The 24,058-nt window shown below is 47.8% G+C and overlaps 1 protein-coding gene across 5 annotated transcripts in view; it reads right to left on the reverse strand.

The window, feature by feature from the left end:
• The window catches only part of FBRSL1 (fibrosin like 1), a 1,300,479-nt gene extending 1,279,408 nt beyond the window's left edge, over nucleotides 1-21,071 (reverse strand). For all 5 annotated transcript variants that reach the window (XM_085635474.1, XM_085635477.1, XM_085635475.1 and 2 more), the window contains exon 1: nucleotides 20,038-21,071. In XM_085635474.1, the coding sequence (XP_085491600.1) occupies nucleotides 20,038-20,325 (288 nt within the window). In that variant the 5' untranslated portion in view covers nucleotides 20,326-21,071. The remainder of the gene's footprint in view (nucleotides 1-20,037) is intronic.
• Between the last annotated feature and the right edge of the window lie 2,987 nt (nucleotides 21,072-24,058).

Raw genomic sequence — 24,058 nt, forward strand, 5'->3', positions numbered from 1 at the left:
CAAGTGGTGTTGGAAACGATCGTTGATTTCAATGGCGTGATGCGAAGAAGTGCTGCTGCCAGGAAGATGAGAAGTGTCCGGTGTGATCCAAGCCTGGATCGGAGCTGAGAAGAACCTGAAAGCAGAAGGTACAGAGTCTGGGTCACTTCACAGTGACCAGGGGCACGATAGATGAATGCCCACCGATGTCGGGTGTTTCAGGTGCGAAGAGGTGAAGCTTGACTCTGCAACCACGGGGACCAGGAGAAGTTGACAATGACCAAAGTCCAGAGGTGAGCTGTCCCATGAAGGATGTCGAGTGCTGTGGGGTCATCGTCTGGGTTGAACACCAACAAGCCTTGGCAACTGCAACCCACGTGAGCAGAGGAAAGATGCTTCGGTGAGGACCAGCAAGGTCCTGGGGACTCTCCAAGCTATGGAGAGTCAGGACACGTCTGGAGCAAACAGGAAAGCCCACAGAAAGTCAAAGTTACCTTCACAGGGACCCACAGGTCGACAGACCAGGGATCGCGAAGGGACCTCCAGCTGAATCACAAAATACCAGCCCACGGAACACTTGTGGAGTGTAGGCCGGAAATCTTCAGTGGAAATACTGCTCAGGGTCAGGACTACAAGTAGCCCAAAGCACAGCCTCAGGGATCGCCAAAAAGCATATGCTGCTGCACTTGGACACGGTGCACAGGGACACGGGTAGCACGGTCCCCACGAGGGCTGCGGGTCTCAGGATTGCTGAGAGCACTAGTCGACCTCTGGGACACCCGGGAACCCACCTCCTGTGTTGCAGAAATCTTCAGAGTCCTCAGGAGCTCGGGAGATGCAAACCGGTCAGATGCGTTTAAGGTGCCTGCCTTGCAGGGGAGTAACTCCTTTACTCCAAGGTAGATTCTTCAGTCATCCAGCGTCGGGCAGATAGTCAAAGTGCTTGGTTTCTGTAGCAGAGTTTAGTCCAGGTAAATCTAAAGACCTGTAGTCAGGGGTCCCTATTTTATATCCAAGGAAGTGGTGGGACAAACTCTGGGGACCCAACTTTGGGAGGGTCAGGACAGAGGGGTGGCTACACCCATGTCCTTTGTCCAGTTTCACGCCAGAGCAGGAGCAAATGGCTCCTGCAACTGGTTTGAGCTGGACTATGCACAGGGACACCAAATGCGCCCCCAGTGCGGACATCAAAGCACTCTCAGAGTGCACCCACCCAGCCCCAATACACTAAAGCCTGTCTGGTAGGTGGTCACACCTCCCTATGACAAGAAACCTATTGTCCAGCCTTCCCCTGCCAGAGTTTCGTCCAGCAGCAGGAGGGCAGACTCGTGTCAATGGCTGGCAGCATCCATTTTGTGATGCCAGGGTCAAGAAAGCCGGTACCGGGTATACTGGGGTTTTCATATTTCTCCCTCTAGGACGGTGGAACCAGATCTCCCACACCAGTTACTGGTGCGGAGATATGATTCCAAGGTGTTTGACACCAAACACAACATGTCTCCATGCAGCCGTTTTAAAGTTAGCATTTACCGCAAGGTTATAATGCACTTAAGTATATATGGTCGGCTGCATCACAAACAACCCCGGAATATAGGTTCCGAAGGCTGCAGAGGGGCTCTGCTCATGCAGGGGCACCCTCTCACATAAAACCCAGCACCCTGCCTTCAGGATTGATAAGGCTTGCCATAGGGGTGACTGATAGGTTTATATGTGCAGTGATATGGATAGATATAGTGAACCTATATCTAATTAAGGGGTGCATGCACCACCTTACACAGGCTGCTGTAGCAGACCTGTTGTGTCCTTTTGAATGGTCTGCCAGGGGTGGCATAATACATGCTGCAGCCCCTGAGAGGCCTCTGGGGTATCTATGCCCTGGGTACATAGTATACCATATACTAGGCTCTTATAAGGGTACCCCAGAATCCAATCTGGAGTGTACTTAAAGAACATGCAATCAATTTAGGGAGAAATCAGTGGACTGGGGTCCTGATTAGCAGGGTACCAGTCAAACTAAGTCGAAAACCAGCAAACAAGTGGGGGTAACCATGCAGTCAGATTCCACCTTACTACACACACTTTTTGTAATAAAAAGTGTGTTGTGTTCACGTGGCACAGCCCAGTTCTCTTCTAAAACTTGTGCTCAGTTTTTTACTTACTCCAAGTTCACACAAGAGGCCTCGGGGAACAATCGTTTCCATGAGGAAACAGCCCTGTGGGACAGTATAGGACACTCGCATTTACTATGTTCATGGCAAATTAGAACATACCTTAGGATTCAAAGCAATATAACTTAGCAAGCATTGGCAAAGCCAAAAGCTCTGGGTTTATTGTGCTAACACATGCAGCTTTAGCACATACGAGTGAGATACACAAGAGGGAGCCATCAGGAGAGGATATAGAAGGTTATACTTGTAAAGTAGTCCCTCATACAGTTCAATCCAAGCACTCAAATGGAGGCGGAAGGATACACCCAAACAGCCAATAGTATAGGATGAGAGATGGATACTCTACTGGGATGAACCAATATGTGATTAGCAAAGTCTCAAGCCAATGACTGAAATAGGCTGGTTGAAGAAAGCCAGAGGTTGAAAGTGGTGGACCTAAAGCCCACTTTATAACACTATGAGCAATAGGTCTGTTTGACAACTGTGATATCACAACCCAGGCCTAAAAGGAGATGACATGCTTTGGGGATTTTTTCTAAAGTCTGAAAGTCCTCTTGAAATACCCGCTGCTTTGAGAACAGCGTTTCTGCTGTAAACATGGATTTGAACATCTCTGGAATAGACAGTGTCATTCTTCCCATATAATTTGAATTACATTTTAGCATGTTATGATTTTGTTTCATGTTGCAAAAAACACCCTCCCTGTATCCAACAACAGGGGGCGCTTTACACTATGTCGGCATTATGATCAGCTCTGTGCCAAAACCATCAGTCAAAAGCTTAATGGTGACCAATTAACTGATGCAAGCGGTCAGGTGACTCCTGCCCCCACGTGTAGCCCTTTCAATAACTTTGATGTGTCAACATTTGCACATTAGGGCGCAAAGGAAGGGTTAGGTGGCAAGCGCAGAAAATTCATTTTTAATTGGCAAGAGTCGTGACATCGCGTGTTCAAGTCACCCTGACTACAGGTGAGACTGACAGCAAGCAGTGTAGGGGGAAGTGAATAGAATCTGTTACCACGCATGCCAAAACTACGCTTGGCTTAGCAACGCAGTCAACACCATGACTGTGTTGTTACCACGAGTTCCATTACAATGCAAGTCACTACAACAACTTGCTTTAGGGAAGCGCTGGACTTTGGAATAGTTCAAATTACTAATCCAACTCCAGTCGGAAGCACTGGACTTTGGAATACTTCAAATTACTAATCCAACTCCAGTCGGAAGCACTGGACTTTGGAATACTTCAAATTACTAATCCAACTCCAGGCGGAAGCACTGGACTTTGGAATAGTTCAAATTACTAATCCAACTCCAGTCGGAAGCACTGGACTTTGGAATAGTTCAAATTACTAATCCAACTCCAGTCGGAAGCGCAAGATTTTGGAATAGTTCAATTTACTAATCCAACTCCAGTCGGAAGCGCTGGACTTTGGAATACTTCAAATTACTAATCCAACTCCAGTCGGAAGCGCTGGACTTTGGAATACTTCAAATTACTAATCCAACTCCAGTCGGAAGCGCTGGACTTTGGAATACTTCAAATTACTAATCCAACTCCAGTCGGTGTATCAGTAGGGTGTTGGATTTAAAATCTAACACCAGTCCAACACCACATTTCCTAAAGCATGTCGTTGTAAGGACATGCGTTGTAATGGAACTCGTGGTAACGTCGTAGTCGTGGTATTGACCGTTGTAAAGTCACTACGATGTAATGCCTGCTTTCTAATAGACGTTTTCTGGGTACAGAGATAGATAATCTAGAGAAGAACAGAGATAGACTTGGGAAAAACAGATAGCAAGGAAGAGACAAAGACCTCAAACAATTGAGAGAAGGAGGTTACGAGAGGAAGTGACAGAGATGAAGACATCAAACTAAGGACAGATGGCAACAGACAAAGGCAGACTTTGAACAACCCAAATACAAGTGTGACATAAACATCCAAGAAGAGACAGACCACGATAAAGAAAAATACATTAAACCAGGTACGGAAGGAAAAATACAGGCAGGAATGCAGCATGTAAAATAGCATGATAGACACAGACGTACATTGAGGAAATATAGGCACCAAGAAAGACAGATATCAAACAAGAGATGTGTATTAAGAGAGACAGGCAGCTAGGCCGATATCAATCAAGCAATATGAGGTCATAAAGTTGGAAGGCTTTAAAGTGACAGCTGAAGAGAGAGAGACTGATGCATATACCAGTGCATAAGCAGAAACACAGCACGACAGACATGGGCGGATAGTCAACAAACGAGAGTTAGGCAGAAGCAACAAGCCAGACAGCGATAAAGCAATGCAGACATGAAGTAAGAGAGGCAGAGACAGCTCAAATAAAAACCAACGCGAGCACCGCCAAAGTGAGAGCCTTGAACTGAACTCGCCAGGCCACGGGTGGCCAGTGGAGGTGTGTCAGCATCGGGGAAACGTGGCCATGTTTGGTAAATTGAGGACTGGCCCTGCTGCAGAATTTTGTAGCTCCTCAAACTTAGTGAGCTTAGACCTCGAAGTCCCCACAATAACGCACTTTCATAAGCGACTTTTTCTCCTACGACCGCCGTGGCGATAGTTTCTTTAGCATCTTGCATAAGTAGGGGACACGACTTGCACAGGAGCATCACATGGAAGTCAGAGGTCTGGGTGATATTAACCAGTGGGAGGCAACTCAAGCCTCTTCGCCGTGGAGGCTCCTAAGGTCGTGGCTACCTTTAACGTGGATGTCCAGCTCTACACTTGAAAGCACCAATAGCCCAAGTGTTTATGTTTGAGCCGATGCTCTGTACCGATGAGCAAGGACTCACATTTTCTAGCATCCTGAGTCAACACTTCAGATAAAGGCAACACCTCAGGCATGGTGAGAAGCGAACGGAAGCGCCACCTGAGCATCAGCAACATCATTTTGAGAGTAGACTAGAAGGCTGGGTATAATTACTGAAAAGAAGGTGGTGAGGGCAGACATGTCTCGTGGCTCTTCAACCTTCTACAGTCTTTCCTCAGTCTTCACTAATTACCCGTCTTGCTGCGCCGACCATGGTAGACAATGACCACGAAGATGTCACTGACATCCCAGCCGTCGTTCTAAGATGATCAAACATGACAGGATGGTCCAGGCCCAGGGTTACCCGAATCCACTATATTCAAAATGGTGGTTTGAACAACAATCAGTGCGGTGTCCATACCTCGATCGGGAGGAAAGATGGGTCGTCGATCTCCCAGGATAGAATTTGATCTAACAAGTTCCTGTAGCTGCAAAGTAGATACCGCCACCAAGATATTGAGCAGGCAGCGGACAGTACAGATCGTGATAAGTAAGACCCCTTAACCTCACTGGGTCAGAGACTCCCCATAAACAGTAATTGATGAGCTTATTGAAATAAAGAATCCACGCCTTAAAGGCCTCCTTGCCACTTTTCATAGGACATGGGTGCTCAAGGGAGAAAGGGGGCTTCGCAAACCTCACAATCATTTCATTAATCGTAATCTCTTTAAATGAGGAAGAACGAGGACTCCATGCTGCCCTCGAGTCTTCGTGTACCGTTCCTCCGCACTGTTAATCCTTGGAAACGTGGATCTGGTACGCTCAGTGCTATTTAAGAAATTATGTTCAATGATATCACACCCGTTTTTAGGGTAATTTGGGGAGGGGTCACGAGCAATCGGCGACTGGTAATATTCTCTTTGGTTTTAAAAGTGCTCGTTAGGAACTTGACACCTTCTACATTTGCTGGACAGAGCCATCTTTGTTTCCACTAAGGCCGGCTTCTTACTGTTAACCAGGGTGGAGATGTGTTTAGCAGCGGTTAATTGGTCGTTTTCAACAGGATGCACTCATCCACAAAGGAAGTGGGTCTGATTATACCAAGGGACCACTTGTTGGGAGACTCCCCCCAACTGGAGGTTTACCTTTGCCCCACACAACCACAAGAAGGATGCTAACTATCTTGCTTTTTCGCTGGTTCATCTATGGGAGCCGCAAACCTAGGCAGGTAAAGAGAGCTATGATCCAAAGACTCACAAGGAGGCGGGCAGAGAGACAGAAACAGAAAGAAAGAGAAGGAAAAGAGACAGAGGGACAAAGGAAAAGAGACAGAGGGACACACAAAAGAGAGCAAGACTACTGTACAAGGAGGGCGAGACAGACGTTTTTAGAAAAAGCGAGATATAGAAATAGTGACACAGGAGTTGTGTGAGAGCTACGTAGACAATGAGACAGTGGGAGAGACGGCATAACAGGCAGAGACAGACAGATAAAGGGTCAACAAACAGCCTTACATTGCTTAATAGGATAAACATGTTCCCAATGGAGGGTGAGAGCGTGTGACAGACATAAGAGAAAGATAAAGACACCGTGAGATAGAGGTACACAAGGGGTCTTAACCAACCGTAGGGTGTTTGCAAAAGAACAGACCAAAGTCCTAGTGTTGGTTAAGCAGGCATGGCAGCGAATGGGCAGTAACTAAGAACTAGTTACTCAATTCTTGATGAATGCAAAGAAGCAGATGCCTGATTCTGCGTAGGACGAACACCCACCGTCACCTCTCGCTTGGTGTCACCTGCGTCAGATTCCCATTACAACAATGAACAAATGAAACCCGAACCGCAGGACCCATCCAGAGGTTGAACAGTATTGGGTCTCTGTGGTGTTCTGTGGGTTCGCGTGGGCCCGAAGAGGCGGCCTCGCCTTTGGGACCTTTTAAGTGTTTAGCCATGCAACAGTTGCATAACTAAATACTTGTAAGGTCCCAAAAGCGAGACCTATTGGCTATGCAAAGCGGCCGTCAAAGTGAAAATGATCGCGATCACGATCAAACATCAAAGCGGCCGCGAAAGTGAAAGTAATAGCGGTAAAGCGCGGCGCGCGCGCGCGCCTACGCACATGCACTGTAGCTCTAGGCTGGCCTGGTAGCACTTTTTGGAGCCCTCTCAATAAGTCTCGCCAGACCAGCGCATGCGCTGGGTCAGGCGAGACCTAAAAAGGGGTTCTTGCACCCTTTTCAGGGTGGGGTTTTATTAGTGTTTTTTGCTTTCGAAATGGGCTTGGAATGAAGTGAGAGAGGCAGACAGACAGACAAACAGACAGACAGACAGACGTAGCTACATAGGCAGGCAGACAGTCAAACAGAGAGGTAAACAGACTTGCAGCTATTCAGACAGTGAGAGACAGAGAGTGGGATATGAATCGGTTAGTTCTTAAATAAACTCTGAGAAACAGACCGATGCAAAGATTGATAGATGGAGATTAAAAGTGACAAAGAAGCAAGCAAAGACTGACAGCTAGCAAGCAAGACAAGGCGCGTTTTGAGAAGTCGGAGCGGCAGACAGTATTTGCTGTAGCTCTCTTCATAAACAAACCTGTTTCATGGCGCTTGGAGCAGCTTTTCATAAAAGTGTAAAAACAGGAGGTCGATAAAGGTTAAAGAGAAGCTACAAATCTGAAAAAGTGGAGTGTACCGGGGGAGATGGTCTTGTGAAGTGTTGACCAGGCAAAGCGAGATATATTTGACGTGGATTCATAAATAAAGACATAGGTTGCAAAGAACAGAATGCCTGTTAAGAGAGGAAGCTGCTGGTAGAGGAATGGAATGCTGCACTTCTATGGAGGAAGGAATGACTATTCTAAGACCTGATGGTGTAGCGCATTGAAGAGGAGGTCAGCAGCGACGGCCCAAAGGAGGCTGAGCTAGACCAGACTGGAGTACAGTGGTGGGGAAGCAGTGGCCTCGAGGGGTCCATCGAAGGCCCTTGGGGGCACCTTGCCTAGTGTACTGAGGCGGGTCACAAGTATGCTTCATTCTCGTCTCTGATGGGTACAAAGGATGCAAGGTTAGAACCAGAGGGCCGCGAGCGTGTAGTACCAACGCACAGAAGGGCTGCGGGACAGAGTGGACCAGGAGCCAAGAATGGACTAGAGTCATCTGCACCAAGGAACCATGCAGGCTCCATACCATGCAGAAGGCATGTGTGTGCCTTGGGCAAAAGGCTCGTTGACAGCCGGTGACTTCCAGAGAGGTTCCTCCAAGGACACCTTAGCAGGAGAATAAAAGGATGGATTAAAGAGATGTGGAAGGGCTGCGGGACAGAGTGAACCAGGAGCCAAGACTGGACTAAAGTCATCTGCACCAAGGAACCATGCAGGCGCCATACCATGTAGAAGGCATGTGTGTGCCTTGGGCAAAAGGCTCGTTGACAGCTGGTGACTTCTACAGAGGTTCCTCCAAGGACACCTTAGCAGGAGAATAAAAGGATGGATTAAAGAGATGTGGAAGGGCTGCAGGACAGAGTGAACCAGGATCCAAGGTTGGACTAGAGTTATCTGCACCAAGGAACCATGCAGGCTCCATACCATGTAGAAGGCATGTGTGTGCCTTGGGCAAAAGGCTCGTTGACAGCCGGTGACTTCCACAGAGGTTCCTCCAAGGACACCTTAGCAGGAGAATAAAAGGATGGATAAAAGAGATTTGGAAGGGCTGTGGGACAGAGTGAACCAGGAGCCAAGGCTGGACTAGAGTCATCTGCACCAAGGAACCATGCAGGCACCATGCCACATAGTAGGCACATATGTGCCTTGGGCAAAAGGCTCGTTGACAGCCGGTGACTTCCAGAGAGGTTCCTCCAAGGACACCTTAGCAGGAGAATAAAAGGATGGATAAAAGAGATGTGGAAGGGCTGCGGGACAGAGTGAACCAGGAGCCAAGACTGGACTAGAGTCATCTGCACCAAGGAACCATGCAGGCTCCATACCATGTAGAAGGTATGTGTGTGCCTTGGGCAAAAGGCTCGTTGACAGCCGGTGACTTCCACAGAGGTTCCTCCAAGGACACCTTAGCAGGAGAATAAACGGATGGATAAAAGAGATGTGGAAGGGCTGCGGGACAGAGTGAACCAGGAGCCAAGACTGGACTAGAGTCATCTGTACCAAGGAACCATGCAGGCTCCATACCATGTAGAAGGCATGTGTGTGCCTTGGGCAAAAGGCTCGTTGACAGCCGGTGACTTCCACAGACGTTCCTCCAAGGACACCTTAGCAGGAGAATAAAAGGATGGATAAAAGAGATGTGGAGAAAAGCTTCCTTCATGTCAGAAATATAAAATGAATCTACAGCCGCCCACCCAATGCCCCAGGATTCCCAAATCTGCCAGTTGAGACCCCTAGGGGGTGATGCACAGCTCTGGTGGGGATGCTGGCTGCAGTAGATCTCCTATCAACAGTCAACTTTAGTATTGTCGGAGACAGTGTGATGATGAGACAGAAGAAGTTGGGAAGGTTGGGTGAGGAAGAGAAGAGTCTGAAACACATGCAGTAAAGTCTTCTAAAAGCAGCTGCTGGACTGCAGGAAACAGTTCATGTTTCAAAGGTCGATGCAAGAAGTCACTTCAGCGCCTCGTTTGATTCTGAAGATCAGAGGATGGCTCCACTTTCAAGGAGTGGGAGAGAGATGCTCCAGGGCCGCCCCTCTCTCCCGCGGTCACACAAAACAATCCTGGAAGGTCTTCCCTGCCAACTTTGAGACCTGGGGAAGGACCCCGAGCTGGGGGGGGAAGGACCCCGAGCTGGGGGGAAGGACCCCCGAGCTGGGGGAAGGACCCCCGAGCTGGGGATCAGAGAAGAAATGCACCTCACAGAGGAACATGGCTTTAATAAAGCAACCATCTGAAAATTAACTCAACCTGATTAGAATGGCAAATCCATAAAACCGAAATCAGTAATGAGGAAAATGAAAGGCAACATCTTCCCCATACATCTAACCCCAGACCTTACCCCAAATCAACCCTAATCCTATTTATAACCCTTACTTTTACCAAACTCCCAATTTAAATCCTAACTACTTTTAACTAATGTAATATTGCAATTAACAAAAAAATAATCTTATCTTCAATTTTATTTTTTCTGCCTAATTTTGATGTCTCTTTTCTTTATTTTGGCTTCCTCGCTACAGTATTGTTTATTTTCGCATTCCCTTAATAAAAGGCGATATTCCTTAAGCATGCATCCTTCTCCGCAAAGACATCTTGACCACGCGCGCCTTGGACACACTGAAGTGACAAGTTTTGTTCAATCTAGTCGGAGCTGTGGTTGGCGAAATGCTGGTTCAACTGCCGGTCCACCTGAATGTAAACAAGTAAACGTTCCACAGACGGCACAAGGAAGCGCACACTATCTTTTGTGTTTCACGAGAGTTCCACTATGGTGTGTTAGGTGAAGTCCTTCTTCAAATGTACATTACCTCGAGCCCTGGTGCACCACAACAGTTCTGGTTAGTGGTTGCTCTTCTGACAGGAGTAAAGTTCCTGTTCCACGTTATGCTGCTGTTGGAACTATGGCCCATAGCCTGGGCAAACGCAGACAACAATTTATTGTATTTGTGTCTGCACGCCGCGTAAGAATGCATAATTCAAAAGCGAGGAGGGTGGGATAAAGTGACAGGGAAATAAATACATAATTAAACAAACAAATAAAAGGTTGAAGGTACAGGCTCAAATCCCACAAGAAATTCTATTTTTCTAACTATTGAAATATCTGATATAGTGAGTTGTTGGCAGTTAACAAGAAGTAGAAACTCAGAACATCCTCAACTTAGGATGGTGGATTTATTTTACGCAACACCACTGGCATCAGACAAGCATTAGCTGAGCCAATAGGTCTCGCCTAAGCAAGCTCCATTCGCTTTATCAGTTTTTTTAGTTATGGTTTAGAAATTAAAGGAAAAAAAACTAAGAGATATATGATGCGATCAATGCTGGCTGCATTATAGTGCTTTTTTTTTAATTGTATTAACTTTCAGTTTGATGGCATGTAGTACTTACGAAAATGTACTCAAAAAATGTAGCAGTAGTTGAAGTGTGTACCCCAGTAAGATAATTATTGCTGAAAAACAATTTAAAGTGATCACGTTTTGCAATTTAATGTTTGAACAAGTTCACACAATTAGTTTCATGTATAAAATATCCTGGCCTGCAGTCTTGACCACAATAAAAACAGATGGCCCAGAGGGAGTGGCTGCAATGAGCACACGCTGTGCACAATCCTGCACCTTACTTAAGGGGATTCTCACAATAAGAGATCTGTACATCCGGCAGCGTTTAGGGTCCGGGGATTTAATGTGAACATTGTGTATTACAATTTCAAATATTTTAAAACAGTTTTAAACATTAATTGCACCTGGATCAACAGTTAAACTGTACATAACCGTTTAGTATTTAATATCCAATATAATCTGCTTTCCTTTAAAGGGAATTGTTCAGCCAGAACGGGAGATAGGAGGTGGTGAAATTCTGTACATACCAAACCTGAAAAGTGGTGCAAAGTTTTGAAAACTGGTGCGAAGACCTGATACCTAATGTGAAGGCCTAAGGCCTCATACCTGGTGTGGAGGCCCGATACCCGGTGTGGAGGCCGGATACCCGGTGTGGAGGCCGGATAACTGGTGTGGAGGCCCGATACCCGGTGTGGAGACATGATACCCGGTGTGGATGCAAGATAATTGGTGTGACTGCTCGATACATGGTGGGTGAGGCCACATACCAGGTGGGTGAGGCCTGATACCAGGTGGGTGAGGCCTGACACCTGTGCAAAGGCTTCAGGCCTTGGGGAAGCAAATCATATGAAATGTATCTGCTGCTGGGGGAACTCAGGCTGACGCAACCCACTCTTGCCTTGGGGTGAAGGGCATCAAAAGTTAGGGCTTGGTTCAGAGAAAAGGGTCTGGACATGAGAGTGAAAGAAATTGATCAAATATGGAAACTCTGGGTGCCTGACGGTGACCACGGTCATCTTCAGGCAAGCAACTGCGCCTAAACAGCCAGCTCAAGGCGGATGGCACCCCTGCATGAGACGTGGTACGGACTCCGTGCAGTCTCAGGGACAAGCTAATACTGCACCAGGGGTGTCCGATCCATCCTAAAAAGGACATATGCACCTCGGATGAGTCAGCATGTCCATACGAAAGTCACCCCAGAAAGGTTTCAGGTCTACGCACGATTGCCAACCACCCTACAAGGGGTACATCTGCTACCTACCAACCAGAGAGTACCTACGAGGCCTGCAAGGCGCGGTTACGCACACCAGTCAAGGGGCACTGTGTGGCCCTGGCCATCAGAACTTAGGGTCCTGTCACACGGGGAGCAAAGCGTGGATGGAAAGCATGGCCAGGTAACCGCAACCACATGACAAGTGCGCATTTTGACGTGCAGTCTCCAACCCCACCTCACTTAACATTACTGGTCTCAGCAGACCTTGCTTCTGCTAGGACACATTTATCAGTAGCCTTGGGTGAGTGAATATTTCTAAGAGTGTATCAAAGGGGTCAGTCCTGCTGAGATATTAAGGTGCCTCTGTAATTAGGAACTCATCACAACAGCTTACCACAACCACCATTGAACAAGTCGGTCAAAAACCCGAATTATGTTTTTTCTTGCACATGTTCCTGAAAACCGAGGTTGCTTCTGACAGGCTGCTGGATGCAGAACGTGAGGGAAACTGCCCACTGGCCTGTGAAGCTCTGACCACCTCTGCAGCGCAGGCAGAGCATTATTTATTTATCAACTCGGCTTTTTGGAAATCCACATCCTCAGAAGCAGCAATCAGAGGGGGTGGGGGTTGGGCGTGAAACCTGTCAATCATGGCTTTGACCTACAACGCAGCACTTCAGGGGAGGCGGATACGAGGGTCAGGAGCTTTCATGTTCAGCTAAAGGGGGAAACAATATTTGATGTTTTTCAACATATTAGAGGCAGAAGAGAACAGCACGTGGAGAACAAAAGGCCACCGCGGTGGTCTGAGAGATACAAGGGGTGGATATGGACAAAGGAGCGGGTGTGGACCAAAGGCACAGTAGTGGTTAGGTTGGAAATGAAGTAGGGTCTGTGTGTCAAGAGCGGGAGGGGAAAAATTGAATTTTATGTAGGACTGGCAGTCCTTGCCCAGCCTCAAGTCGTGCTGGGAGTCCAGTACTAGGCCTCTTACACAAGTCCAGTAGCTTCAGTTGGTGGGGCATTGAGGGCTTTCGAGAAATGTGTGACTAGCGTCATATGACGCGGCTGCGGGTGTCCAGCCAATACCAGTAAGTCTCTGATTAAATACCTCTAGTAATGGCATCACACATGGTCAACAGATTGACACAACAGTAGATTGACACAACACATACTAATTTTTCCACTTCCAGAAGATGTACGGCCACTCAAAAGAAGTAACCAAATTCAAAAGAGTGCATCGAATCAGGGAGCCAGCCACACACTTTGACAAGTTTCATGCCCGACTCAGGGGTTCGGCAAAACTACCTCGACTCACCTTTTATTTAGGGTAATTTTGATAATGTACAACACACTTTTAGGCGAGTGTATCTGAACCAAATATAATGAACCGCCCTTCTGTATAAATCCCCCCAAAGTAGGTAAAATTATTCGGAGGTCTTCATGAAAGGTCATGATAGCCTCACACTGATGTGCAGAAACATGTCGACATTCCAAAACTGCTGAGACGTATGTTTAATTTTTTGTTATTATAATAGATAGCCGTCTGTGAAATACAAGTTGTGAATTATAGGATGGTTACTACACAGTCTTACTCACCAACCCCAAATGTTTGTTGTCTTTTCTCAAAATTGAAGATCTTAGATAAATTGGCCTACGTAAAGAGACCGTAAACAGAAAAGCATCAACAACCTCGATTCTCACGGCCGCTACATTAATTGATATTAACAAGAGAAGAAGTTAGATTTTGTAAAAATGTGATTCATAGTAGAAGAATCAGTAGATTTAAGGTAATACAGTCTGACCTAAAATTATGGTGGTCCTGTGTGCAGATAAATACGCCTCATTCTGAGAAGCCACTGAGAAGTTTAAAGGCGATTTAAGCATATAATGCGGACCCCAAACAATGCTAAGTTCTGTAGGTTATTCACACGAGAATGAAAATGGTGACTATTAAATGTAAAAAAACAAGAACCTATCCCAGACCTCCTTTCTGAACATTCATCGCTGCATACAATAAATATCAGATCAGCACCCCCCCACCCCCTCATCAGGGTGGGATAGGCCAGGTTTCATCTACAAGAGATGAGACTGCACCACAGAGTGAAGGAGATGGGGTGCACCCTGTGTGGAAATGGATGCTTCTCATTGGCTCACTAGTTTAATTCATAGTTGCAGAGCACCCCTTCCGAGTCAATCAGTTTCTTTGTGGGGGTGCCCCCCCCCCTTGATTCACTCATACTGTCCAAGCCTGCTTATTTTGATGTACTTTTCAAATTGACACAGCGCATGGAGCATAAAATTGTTGAACTGACATCAAAGGTCAACCAGGCACAATCTGACAATTCAGCATCATATGGTCGCTGCACCATTTCTTCAGCTTTGGGCTTTCACTTCATAAGCAAATGCATTATGGAAGTTGTGGTTTGTCCAGCTCATGGGGACAAATTGGAGCAAAATACACAATTAGGCAGACGCTGGCAAAGGCCAGGTCCATTCAGGTGCCATCAAACTAATTTCTGAGTGGATTCTAGCAACATCTTGCCAGCCTGGCATCCTTTGGTGATCTTGAACTGAACATTTCCGACAAAGCTCTTATTGGTAGGCGCATTTATTTAAAGGAACAGGTTATAAAATGCCCAATCCCAGCAGAATTTCACTGAGCAGATTCAAACGCTGTTCCCGATCTGCGACACGTGCTGCGTCCCAGCAACGGCAAGGCCCACCGAAGCGCATAAACCAGTCACTCTGAACACCCCTAGCAAACCTACTGAAAAGAAGTTCTCTCTTTGAGTTTGAAGGCCCCGATCCACACCATCTTCACAAATTCCACACGAATACATTTCAGCAATCAATTTTCACCTCTTTTCATCATTTTCTTGCACGGCCCTTTAGAATCAACAAATCCATTCCATGTCACACTTCAGGAAAAACTAACACCGTTTATGCAATTAAAACAAGCTGGGAGGACTTGTACATAGCGCTCACCACCAATTTAAAGACCTCTAGGCGCTACACCACCCTACCCCTCACATGCAGGGTGGGCCGGGCGCTCACTTCTCTGATGAAACCTCATGATTCAATGAGCTCCTACCTTTGGACACACCGGGTACCAAAAGTGCAAAGAGCTGATCACTGGAGAAGCCACAGAACGGATCAATTCTCATTATTAATCAAGATTTGCAACAAATTGGCGATGGCTTCTGAGAGCTCACGTTTCTTACTCTCCCCAAAACAAGGCAATGTTGGTGTGAAATGAAACAAAGGACCAGACAACACATGTGCAATTGACATTGTAATGGATGGCTTTGTTTGAAAAACATGTTACCACGAGTTTAATAAACAGTGTTGAATAGCATTTGGGCCTTGGAGAAGTATAAACACTTTGTATATATAAATCACAATTTGTACAAAAGAAGCAGCGGGATTGTACCCCCTCCACCCCCAACGCCACCCCCTCCCCTCCCCCACCGCAATCACGCTGCAGGAAGCATTCACCAACTCCGAAGTGCAACAATTGGACCACAAATTACTCCAAACTCAGGCAAAGCGTCGTCATATGTTGCGTCCCGCAGTCCTCCAAGGGCATTAAGTGGAACGCACATCCAGTGGGGGGAGGGCCGTGGCAGAGCGCGCCTTCTCCCGGGCCCACGGCGCTCTCAACAAGTGGCAGCCCACACTTTAACGCCAGTTTATGGACGGGGGAGGGGTGGAGCGCGCCTTCCTGCTGCACGCAGTGGGCACTGTGCCATGCCTGCTCAGAGAGAGAGACGGGCTGTGTTTACTCAGCTAATATTGCTTGTTCTCTGCTCTCGGACAAGCAGTACTCTGCTGGGAGAGGAGGGCACGCCGTCACTGCCCTGCAAGTTTGCAGTCAAGTGCCGAACTTCCCAAAAACACACAACATGGCTACAACTTCTCAAACAGAGAGGTCTGGAAGCAAACCGTGCCACCCTGCCGTCCGTGTGGCAGCTTCAATCCAGTACATGCCGAGATTAAAAAAGGCAATTCTTGGAGTCTGGAGAAGGGGCCCCCTCCTCGACACCTCTAACTCACAAGTTCCTAGACACCTCAAACTCACAAGTACCTCGACACCTCAAACTCACAAGTACCTCGACACCTCAAACTCACAATCACAAGTACCTCGACACCTCAAACTCACAAGTACCTCGACACCTCACACTCACTAGTACCTCGACACCTCAAACTCACTAGTACCTCGACACCTCAAACTCACAATAACACTCACAAGTACCTCGACGCCTCACACTCACAAGTACCTCGACACCTCAAACTCACAAGTACCTCGACATCTCACACTCACAAGTACCTCGACACCTCAAACTCACTAGTACCTCGACACCTCAAACTCACTAGTACCTCGACACCTCAAACTCACAATAACACTCACAAGTACCTCGACACCTCAAACTCACTAGTACATCGACACCTCACACTCACAATAACACTCACAAGTACCTCGACGCCTCACAAGTACCTCAACACCTCAAACTCACAAGTACCTCGACACCTCACACTCACAAGTACCTCGACACCTCAAACTCACTAGTACCTCGACACCTCAAACTCACAATAACACTCACAAGTACCTCGACGCCTCACACTCACAAGTACCTCGACACCTCAAACTCACAAGTACCTCGACATCTCACACTCACAAGTACCTCGACACCTCAAACTCACTAGTACCTCGACACCTCAAACTCACTAGTACCTCGACACCTCAAACTCACAATAACACTCACAAGTACCTCGACACCTCAAACTCACTAGTACATCGACACCTCACACTCACAAGTACCTCGACACCTCACACTCACTAGTACCTCGACACCTCAAACTCACTAGTACCTCGACACCTCAAACTCACAATAACACTCACAAGTACCTCGACGCCTCACAAGTACCTCGACACCTCAAACTCACAAGTACCTCGACACCTCACACTCACAAGTACCTCGACACCTCACACTCACAAGTACCTCGACACCTCACACTCACTAGTACCTCGACACCTCAAACTCACAATAACACTCACAAGTACCTCGACGCCTCACACTCACAAGTACCTCGACACCTCAAACTCACTAGTACATCGACACCTCACACTCACTAGTACATCGACACCTCACACTCACTAGTACCTCGACACCTCAAACTCACTAGTACCTCGACACCTCAAACTCACTAGTACCTCGACACCTCAAACTCACTAGTACCTCGACACCTCAAACTCACAATAACACTCACAAGTACCTCGACACCTCAAACTCACAATAAGACTCACAAGTACCTCGACACCTCACCAGTACCTCGACGCCTCGAACTCACAAGTACCTCGACGCCTCAAACTCACAAGTAGCCTGCAAAGTTTGCCTCAGTGTAACAAGCGGGCAGTTTGTCGCCCCAAAACCGAGGTCATGAAGGTAACTTCTCGTTACAACACATGAAATACAAGTGTGTACTGTACACAACTGAACATTGCACATACAAACGTGATGTGTAAATAAACAGTTCAAAGGTGATATACCACTAACACATCGGAAACAAGCAGAGCTGATGGAAGGTGAGGGCAGCCTGCTGGCATTGCTTTATTGCCTTGTACCTACCACCCACCATCCAACTGTCGTTATCTGTGGGCACTCTTTACGCCCCCTGGCATCACTTTTTCAGGAGCTCAGTAAAAATAGGAGCAAAAAGATGCAAGTCAAGTCACAACCCCCTCAATGGGGACGGTATGTTTATGGCATCGGAGCCAACTCCAGGGCATCTCAGAGGAAGGGAGGGCGGGCCTTCCCAAGGCCCATGTGAGTGGCACACACGCCCGCTGTGCCCAACAAAGGAAGGGGCCCACCCGAGTCTTTGGCGCATCGATAGATGAAAGCGTTGTTAGAGGGTAACAGTTTATTGCGAGAAATCCAATCCTAGGAAGAGGGGGTGGGGGAGGGGGGATACCTGCAGACCTGGGGGCGGGTGGGGTGCGCCTTTAGACAAAGGCGGCAGGTGTTCTGCAGTTTAGCGTCCCATAGACAGAGGAGTAAGGCGGCCCTAACAATCTGGGGGTGGGTAAGAGAGGGGTTATTACACCTTGTTGGGTGGGTGATTGTTGGTGTTAAAGTAACGACCCCGCAAGCTGGAAGGGGGCACTAGACTGGGTGAGTGAGGGTTCTGCTGTCAGAGTGGGTCTGTGATCTATGGCAGGTAGGGGTGGTCTGCTTGTGTGGACTAGGCCAGGTACACGCAGTGTGAGGGGTTTTTAAACTCTGCTGGCAGCCCACTGAAAGAGGGCCCTGCACTGGGGGCATTTGGGGTTCCTTCATACTGGGGTGTGGGCGTGACCCGACAATTATGTGTGTGGGAAATCGTCTACAGAACGACGGCAGGGGGTGATGTCCCGAAAAAAGGTGTGGGTTCCTGTGACTGCATGTGTTCCTGCAGGAAAGAGTGAGTTCCTGTAGGAAGGAGTGAGTTTCTACAGACACTAGTGGACTCCGGTAAACAGTGGTGGATTCCGGTAAACAGTGGTGGATTCCTGCAGCATGAGTGAGGTCCTGCAATAGGTAGTGGGTTCCTGTGACTGCAATTGATCCTGCAGGAAAGAGTGAGTTCCTGCGGGCAGTAGTAGATTCCTGCAGGCTGGGATGAGGTCTTGCAGAAAGGAGTGGGTTCCTGCAGCATGCATACATTCCTGCAGTAGAGGTGAGTTCCTGACACTGCATTGGTTCCTACAGGAAGAGGTGAGCTTCTATAGGTAATAGTAGATTTCTGTAGAAAGTGGTGGGTTCCTGCAGGCCTGGGTAAGGTCCTGCAGAAATGAGTGGGTTCCTGCAGGCAGGGGTGAGTTTATGTAGAAAAGAGTGGGTTCCTGCAGGCTAGATACGTTCCTGCAGGCAAGGGTGAGTTTCTGTTTAGAGGAGTGGGATCTGCTTAATACATTGGATTGGTTCCTGCAGACAGATGCATGTTGTTTCTGCAGGCAGTGGTGGAATCCTGCAAGTCTGGGAGAGGTCCTGCAGAAAGGAGTAGGTTACTGTAACTGTATTTGTTCCTGCAGGAAGGAGTTATTTCCTGTAGGTAGTAATGGATTCCTGTAGACAGTGGTGGATTCCTGCATGCCTGAGTCGGGTTCTGCATATATGAGTGGGTTCTTATAGCATGCATACATCCCAGCAGGTAGGGATGAGTTCGTGATACTGCATTTGTTCCTGCAGGAAGAGGTGAGCTGCTGTAGGCAGTAGTGGATTATTGTAGGCGTTGGTGGATTCCTGCCAGCCTGGGTGAGGTCCTGCAGAAAGGAGTGGGTTCTTGCAGCCTGCATTATTCCTGCAGGTAGGGTGAGTTTCTACAGAGAAGAGAGGGCTCCTGCAGACTGCATTTATTCCTGCAGGAAGGGTGGGTTTATTCAGGAAGATGTGATTTTATACAGAAGGGTGAGTTCCTAAAGGTAGTCGTCAGTTTCTGAAGGAAGGAGGCGAGTTCCTGCAGGAAGGGGTGAGTTTCTGTAAGAGGGGGTGGGTTTCTAAAAGAAGGGGTGAGTTTCTGCAGGAAGGGGTGGGTTTCTGCAGGAAGGTTTGAGTTTATGCAGGAAGGTTAGGGTTTATGCAGGACAGGGTGGGTTTATGCAGGACAGGGTGGGTTTATGCAGGACTGGGTGGGTTTATGCAGGTAGGAGTGGGCTTGTGCAAGCAGGGGTGGGTTTCTGCAGGAAAGGGTGGGTTTCTCGAGGAAGGGATGAGTTTCTGCAGGAAGGGGTGGGGGTTATACCAGTGTACTGGTTGGATAGGTTCCTGCAGACAGGAGTTAGGTTCTATCTGCTTCACCTTTGAACACCTGCATTATTCTACCCCCGCCTCAAATGTAACAATACGCCTGTAGGGGGGTGGGGGGTCTCACCTCCAGAGCCTCCAGGCTGGCGAAGCTGGCGATGGCGAAGCCGTCAATGACCTCCTCCTCCTGGGAGCTGGACTCCCTCCTCCGGCGCCGGGGAGGCCGGGGCACCCGGGCAGGGGGGGCGGCCAGGGCTCGCGGGGGCCCCCCGTTCTCCTTGCCCCGCAGGCCCCCCAGGCTCCGCTCCCGGTCCGAGCCGGAGGACGGGCTGTGATTCCGGGCGGGGTCGCCCCGCTTCCTCCGTCGGTCCCGCTGGGACCTCGACCGCCGGCTTTGCTTTACCTTCCCCTCCATCCTCGGGGGCGGCGAAGACCACCAGGAAATCCACCAGCAGGAATATCCAACCCTCCGCGTGCCGACAAAGAACAAAAACACCCAGAAAAACACCGGAAAAACCCTCCGATTCACAGATCCACAGTTGGGAAAAAATCCACAAAATGACCTTGATGGAAAAAAAATAAAAATACCACTTTAAAAAATCCTTGAAAATGTCCAATAATCCAGAGCGAAACACTCCCAGGAAATCCACACACAATCCTCCGCCACGGAATCCAGAAAAGGTGAATATGTAGAAACCATGTATCTTCTCTCCTTTTTTCCCTCCCCAGATGGGAAATCAGCAATAAAAGGGATCACTTGGTTTGCAACTTTGTTGCAGAGGGGGGGGGCGGTGCCTCCCCCCTGGTCACATCGCCGGGGGTGTCGATGAGGAGTCCTGCCGGGAGGGGGGCCGTGGCCCCCGGGGGTCCGCTCCTGGCCCCCTGGTCTGCTTTGTAAGTTTCCAATGTGCAGAAGCGGCAGCTTGTCAGTTTCTCCCCCATAGAACAGGCAGCGGCGGCTCCCAGGCTCCCTTCATCCCCTGCTGCAGACCCCCTCCTCGGGGGAGACGGCCCCCCGATCCTGGCCCCCCGCAGGCACCGGCCGCCCTGCTCTCGACCTGCCCCCGCTGGGGCGGTATCACGGGGTGAGGGAGCTCTTAAAGGGGCAGAAGGGCAGGAGGGGGCTGTGTCTCTGCCTCAGCTCCTCTGTCTGGGCTGTACAGTGCAGCAGGGCTCAGGGCAGATAACAAGTGACGTACTTCCGCCAGCCTGCAATTACCAGAGAGGAAGTCAGGCATTTTATTCACAGAGTTTATCCATCAGATCCCTGCTCTGGGCGCTCGTGGGGCTGCCCCTGTACCCGGAGACCTGCCGTTGGCAGTGGGGGGCACGCAGGGAAGGGGAGGGGGGGGGGGCACACAGATATTTCTACATGCCGCTGCTAATTAAAATAAATCGTATTTCTAACAATGCTCTAAACGCTGGGTTGGAGAGCTCTCGCCAACTGCAATCTTGCTAACTCATTATTGTCAAAGCTGCGTGCAGAGCACCATGTTATCAGGCAACTCCTCATTTCAACATGCGTCACACTTTTCTCATGCAACTTATGTTTTTCACACGCATTTCGTGATTTTATCAATCAACACGTGGCATGAATCCGCATATAGCTCTTTAATCAGACACACCGCACCTGTAACGTGGTTACACGTACGCTACCACGCACATTGTCGTTTTATCACTAAACTCTTTTTTTATTTTATTTTGTACAACGCCCTAGGAACGCTAACAATATTTTATCCCTTGCTTTATGATTCGGTCACTTTTCTCGTGAGTTTATCAAACCTCACACATCTCGATCACGGACCTTGATATGCTATCTTCCACCCCACGATATTTGCTGCCATCTAAATGTCACATTTGTGTCATGGATTTAGTGGGCATCTCGCGATTTTACGAGGCATGTCGTGACTTTATTATGCATTGCTTTGATTTAGCATGTTTCACGCTTTTTCACGCATCTAAGTATCTTGTCACGCAGCTCATGTGTGTTCTCACGCATCTCGCGGTGGCATAGACAGGTAGGATTCGTTGTATACATAGTTATGTTTCTGATGAATCTGGATATGAAATCACCAGGCTAATATCTATTCTTTAGAAACCTAGCAGCTATGGGAGGGATTGAGTGCAGACCTCTCCCAGTAAAGGAGTAGGGTGATCAGCTGGCATGGGTGCAAATTCAGGACGGTCAGTGTAAAAACTCAGGTCAAAGGGTCAACATTTAGGACAAAAATTGAGGACAGAAGGTCAAAATTCAGGACAAAAATTTGTGTAAAACATACGTTTTACAGACATATCAAAGGAGGTCACATATCAGAGGAGGCCACACAATAATATATAAGTAAGTAAATAGAGAACTAAAATAAGTGCAAGTCAAAATAAGTTTATACAAGGTTGAGGCAATCGTGCACTTCACAGTTTTTCAGTATGTGCGCAGCTCTGCAAAGCGACATCAGGCCCTTTCTGCAATCAAGATTCGTGCTAATGTAACAAACATTAAATAGTATTTTTTTATTTGTATGTTGAAATCTGACTTTTAAATGTAGAGTGAAAATGCTGTTAGTTATTTTATTTTTATTTTCTCCAGCATGGCGCCAAGACAAAAACAAAAATGACTTGCCCTAGTCTGATGCAGGAGAAGGCACCCCACATGCCGTCACTACAATAGGGCCCATGGTCATTCTATAAGGGCCAATCAGCAGCAGTCTTAGATTGACAATGCGCCACTCCACGGTCTAGATAAGTGCGAGAGGCCCCAAGTGAAAACTTTTAAACTCATGGGGCCTCTCGCTGGGAAACAGCATGCCATCCTGAAATTTCCCAATTTGATTTTCGTATGATGTCTGTAAGGCGTCCATAGTTTGGAGACCCCAAATTACAGACGCCTTGCTGACATCATACTAAAATAACAGACAGTCTTTGTAATTTACGGTTGGTTGGTCACCCTATAAAGGAGTGGGTCAGAGGACCTCTTTAAAACCCGGCTAGAACTCTAAAGGGACAGCAGTTTTTCTGCAACATAATTCCTTTTTGAAGTTGTCAACGCTGAGTTCAAGCTGGACCAGGAGTTCTGTGTCAACACTGACATATTGTGTGCTCTCTGATGGGATTGGCCCCCAATGAGACAAGTGCTGTAATGAGCTGGGATGTGGTGACCTGGGGTGTGGAGACCTGGGGTGTGGAGACCTGGCTCTTCAACTGAACCGCAGATCCACCCCCTTCCCGCCCCACTCAGCGCCTTGAGACCCTCACGGGTCAGCAGTCGCACTTTACCCTGATTGACTGATTGATTGAAGGAAGGACTGCAGGGGACGGATGAGTAACTGGGTATTGTAGATGGGTGCCCATGCTTTCAAAATGACAGACTCCAATGATTTCGGACTCCAAGGCTCCAACGTCGTGAGATGTGGCAGATGTAGGCTAAAATTTACATTTGCATAAGAAAGATGATAAAAACTGTTTTAAAGGCCACATGACTATTGCGACTGATCGAGAGTGGAAATGTGTTGGTGGAGAAGACTAACACTCGGTGGGAGAGATTGTTCTCCAACTTGTGAGACTAACAAAGCCTTGTGAGTGAGTGGGGCTAATGAACGAGTAAGTGTTCTTTCTAGTTTTGAAATATCGCTTTAGTAACAAACAAGGCTGCCGTACAAAGGAGCCTATATATCTGAAATGACTATACTCTGAAAGGTCGAGACTTAATAAAGACATCACCAGATTTAGAGTGTTGCAGACGCGGTACTCTTTGAAAACGTGGTTGATATCCTATCCGCCATATTACAAGTGCCTTAGGTTACATGCACTTGTAGTAGGGTCGGAGGAGGGGCATCAGACAGGTTTGTGTAGGAGTATCCTGTCCCATAAAATTTAAATAAATCCCTTATGGTTGAAGATATACTAGTACAGGACACACGCAGAAAACTTTTTCACCTGTACATCATGCCTTGGACTTATCAAGGTCCAAGACGTGTATGGGGATTATTATGGTGCATCTCATTGAATTGTTTATGGAATATATGAAAGGATATGTGAAAAAACTGGACATTGATTCCCTTAAAAAGGGGAATAGATTTGACACATGTAGCACATGCTATTAGCTCTCCATTTAGGTTGGTTTCTCAATAGTTCGGTTCTACCACTTGAACTGG

This window comes from Triturus cristatus, chromosome 11 (genome assembly GCF_964204655.1).
Source record: "Triturus cristatus chromosome 11, aTriCri1.1, whole genome shotgun sequence".
NCBI classification, from domain to species: domain Eukaryota; kingdom Metazoa; phylum Chordata; class Amphibia; order Caudata; family Salamandridae; genus Triturus; species Triturus cristatus.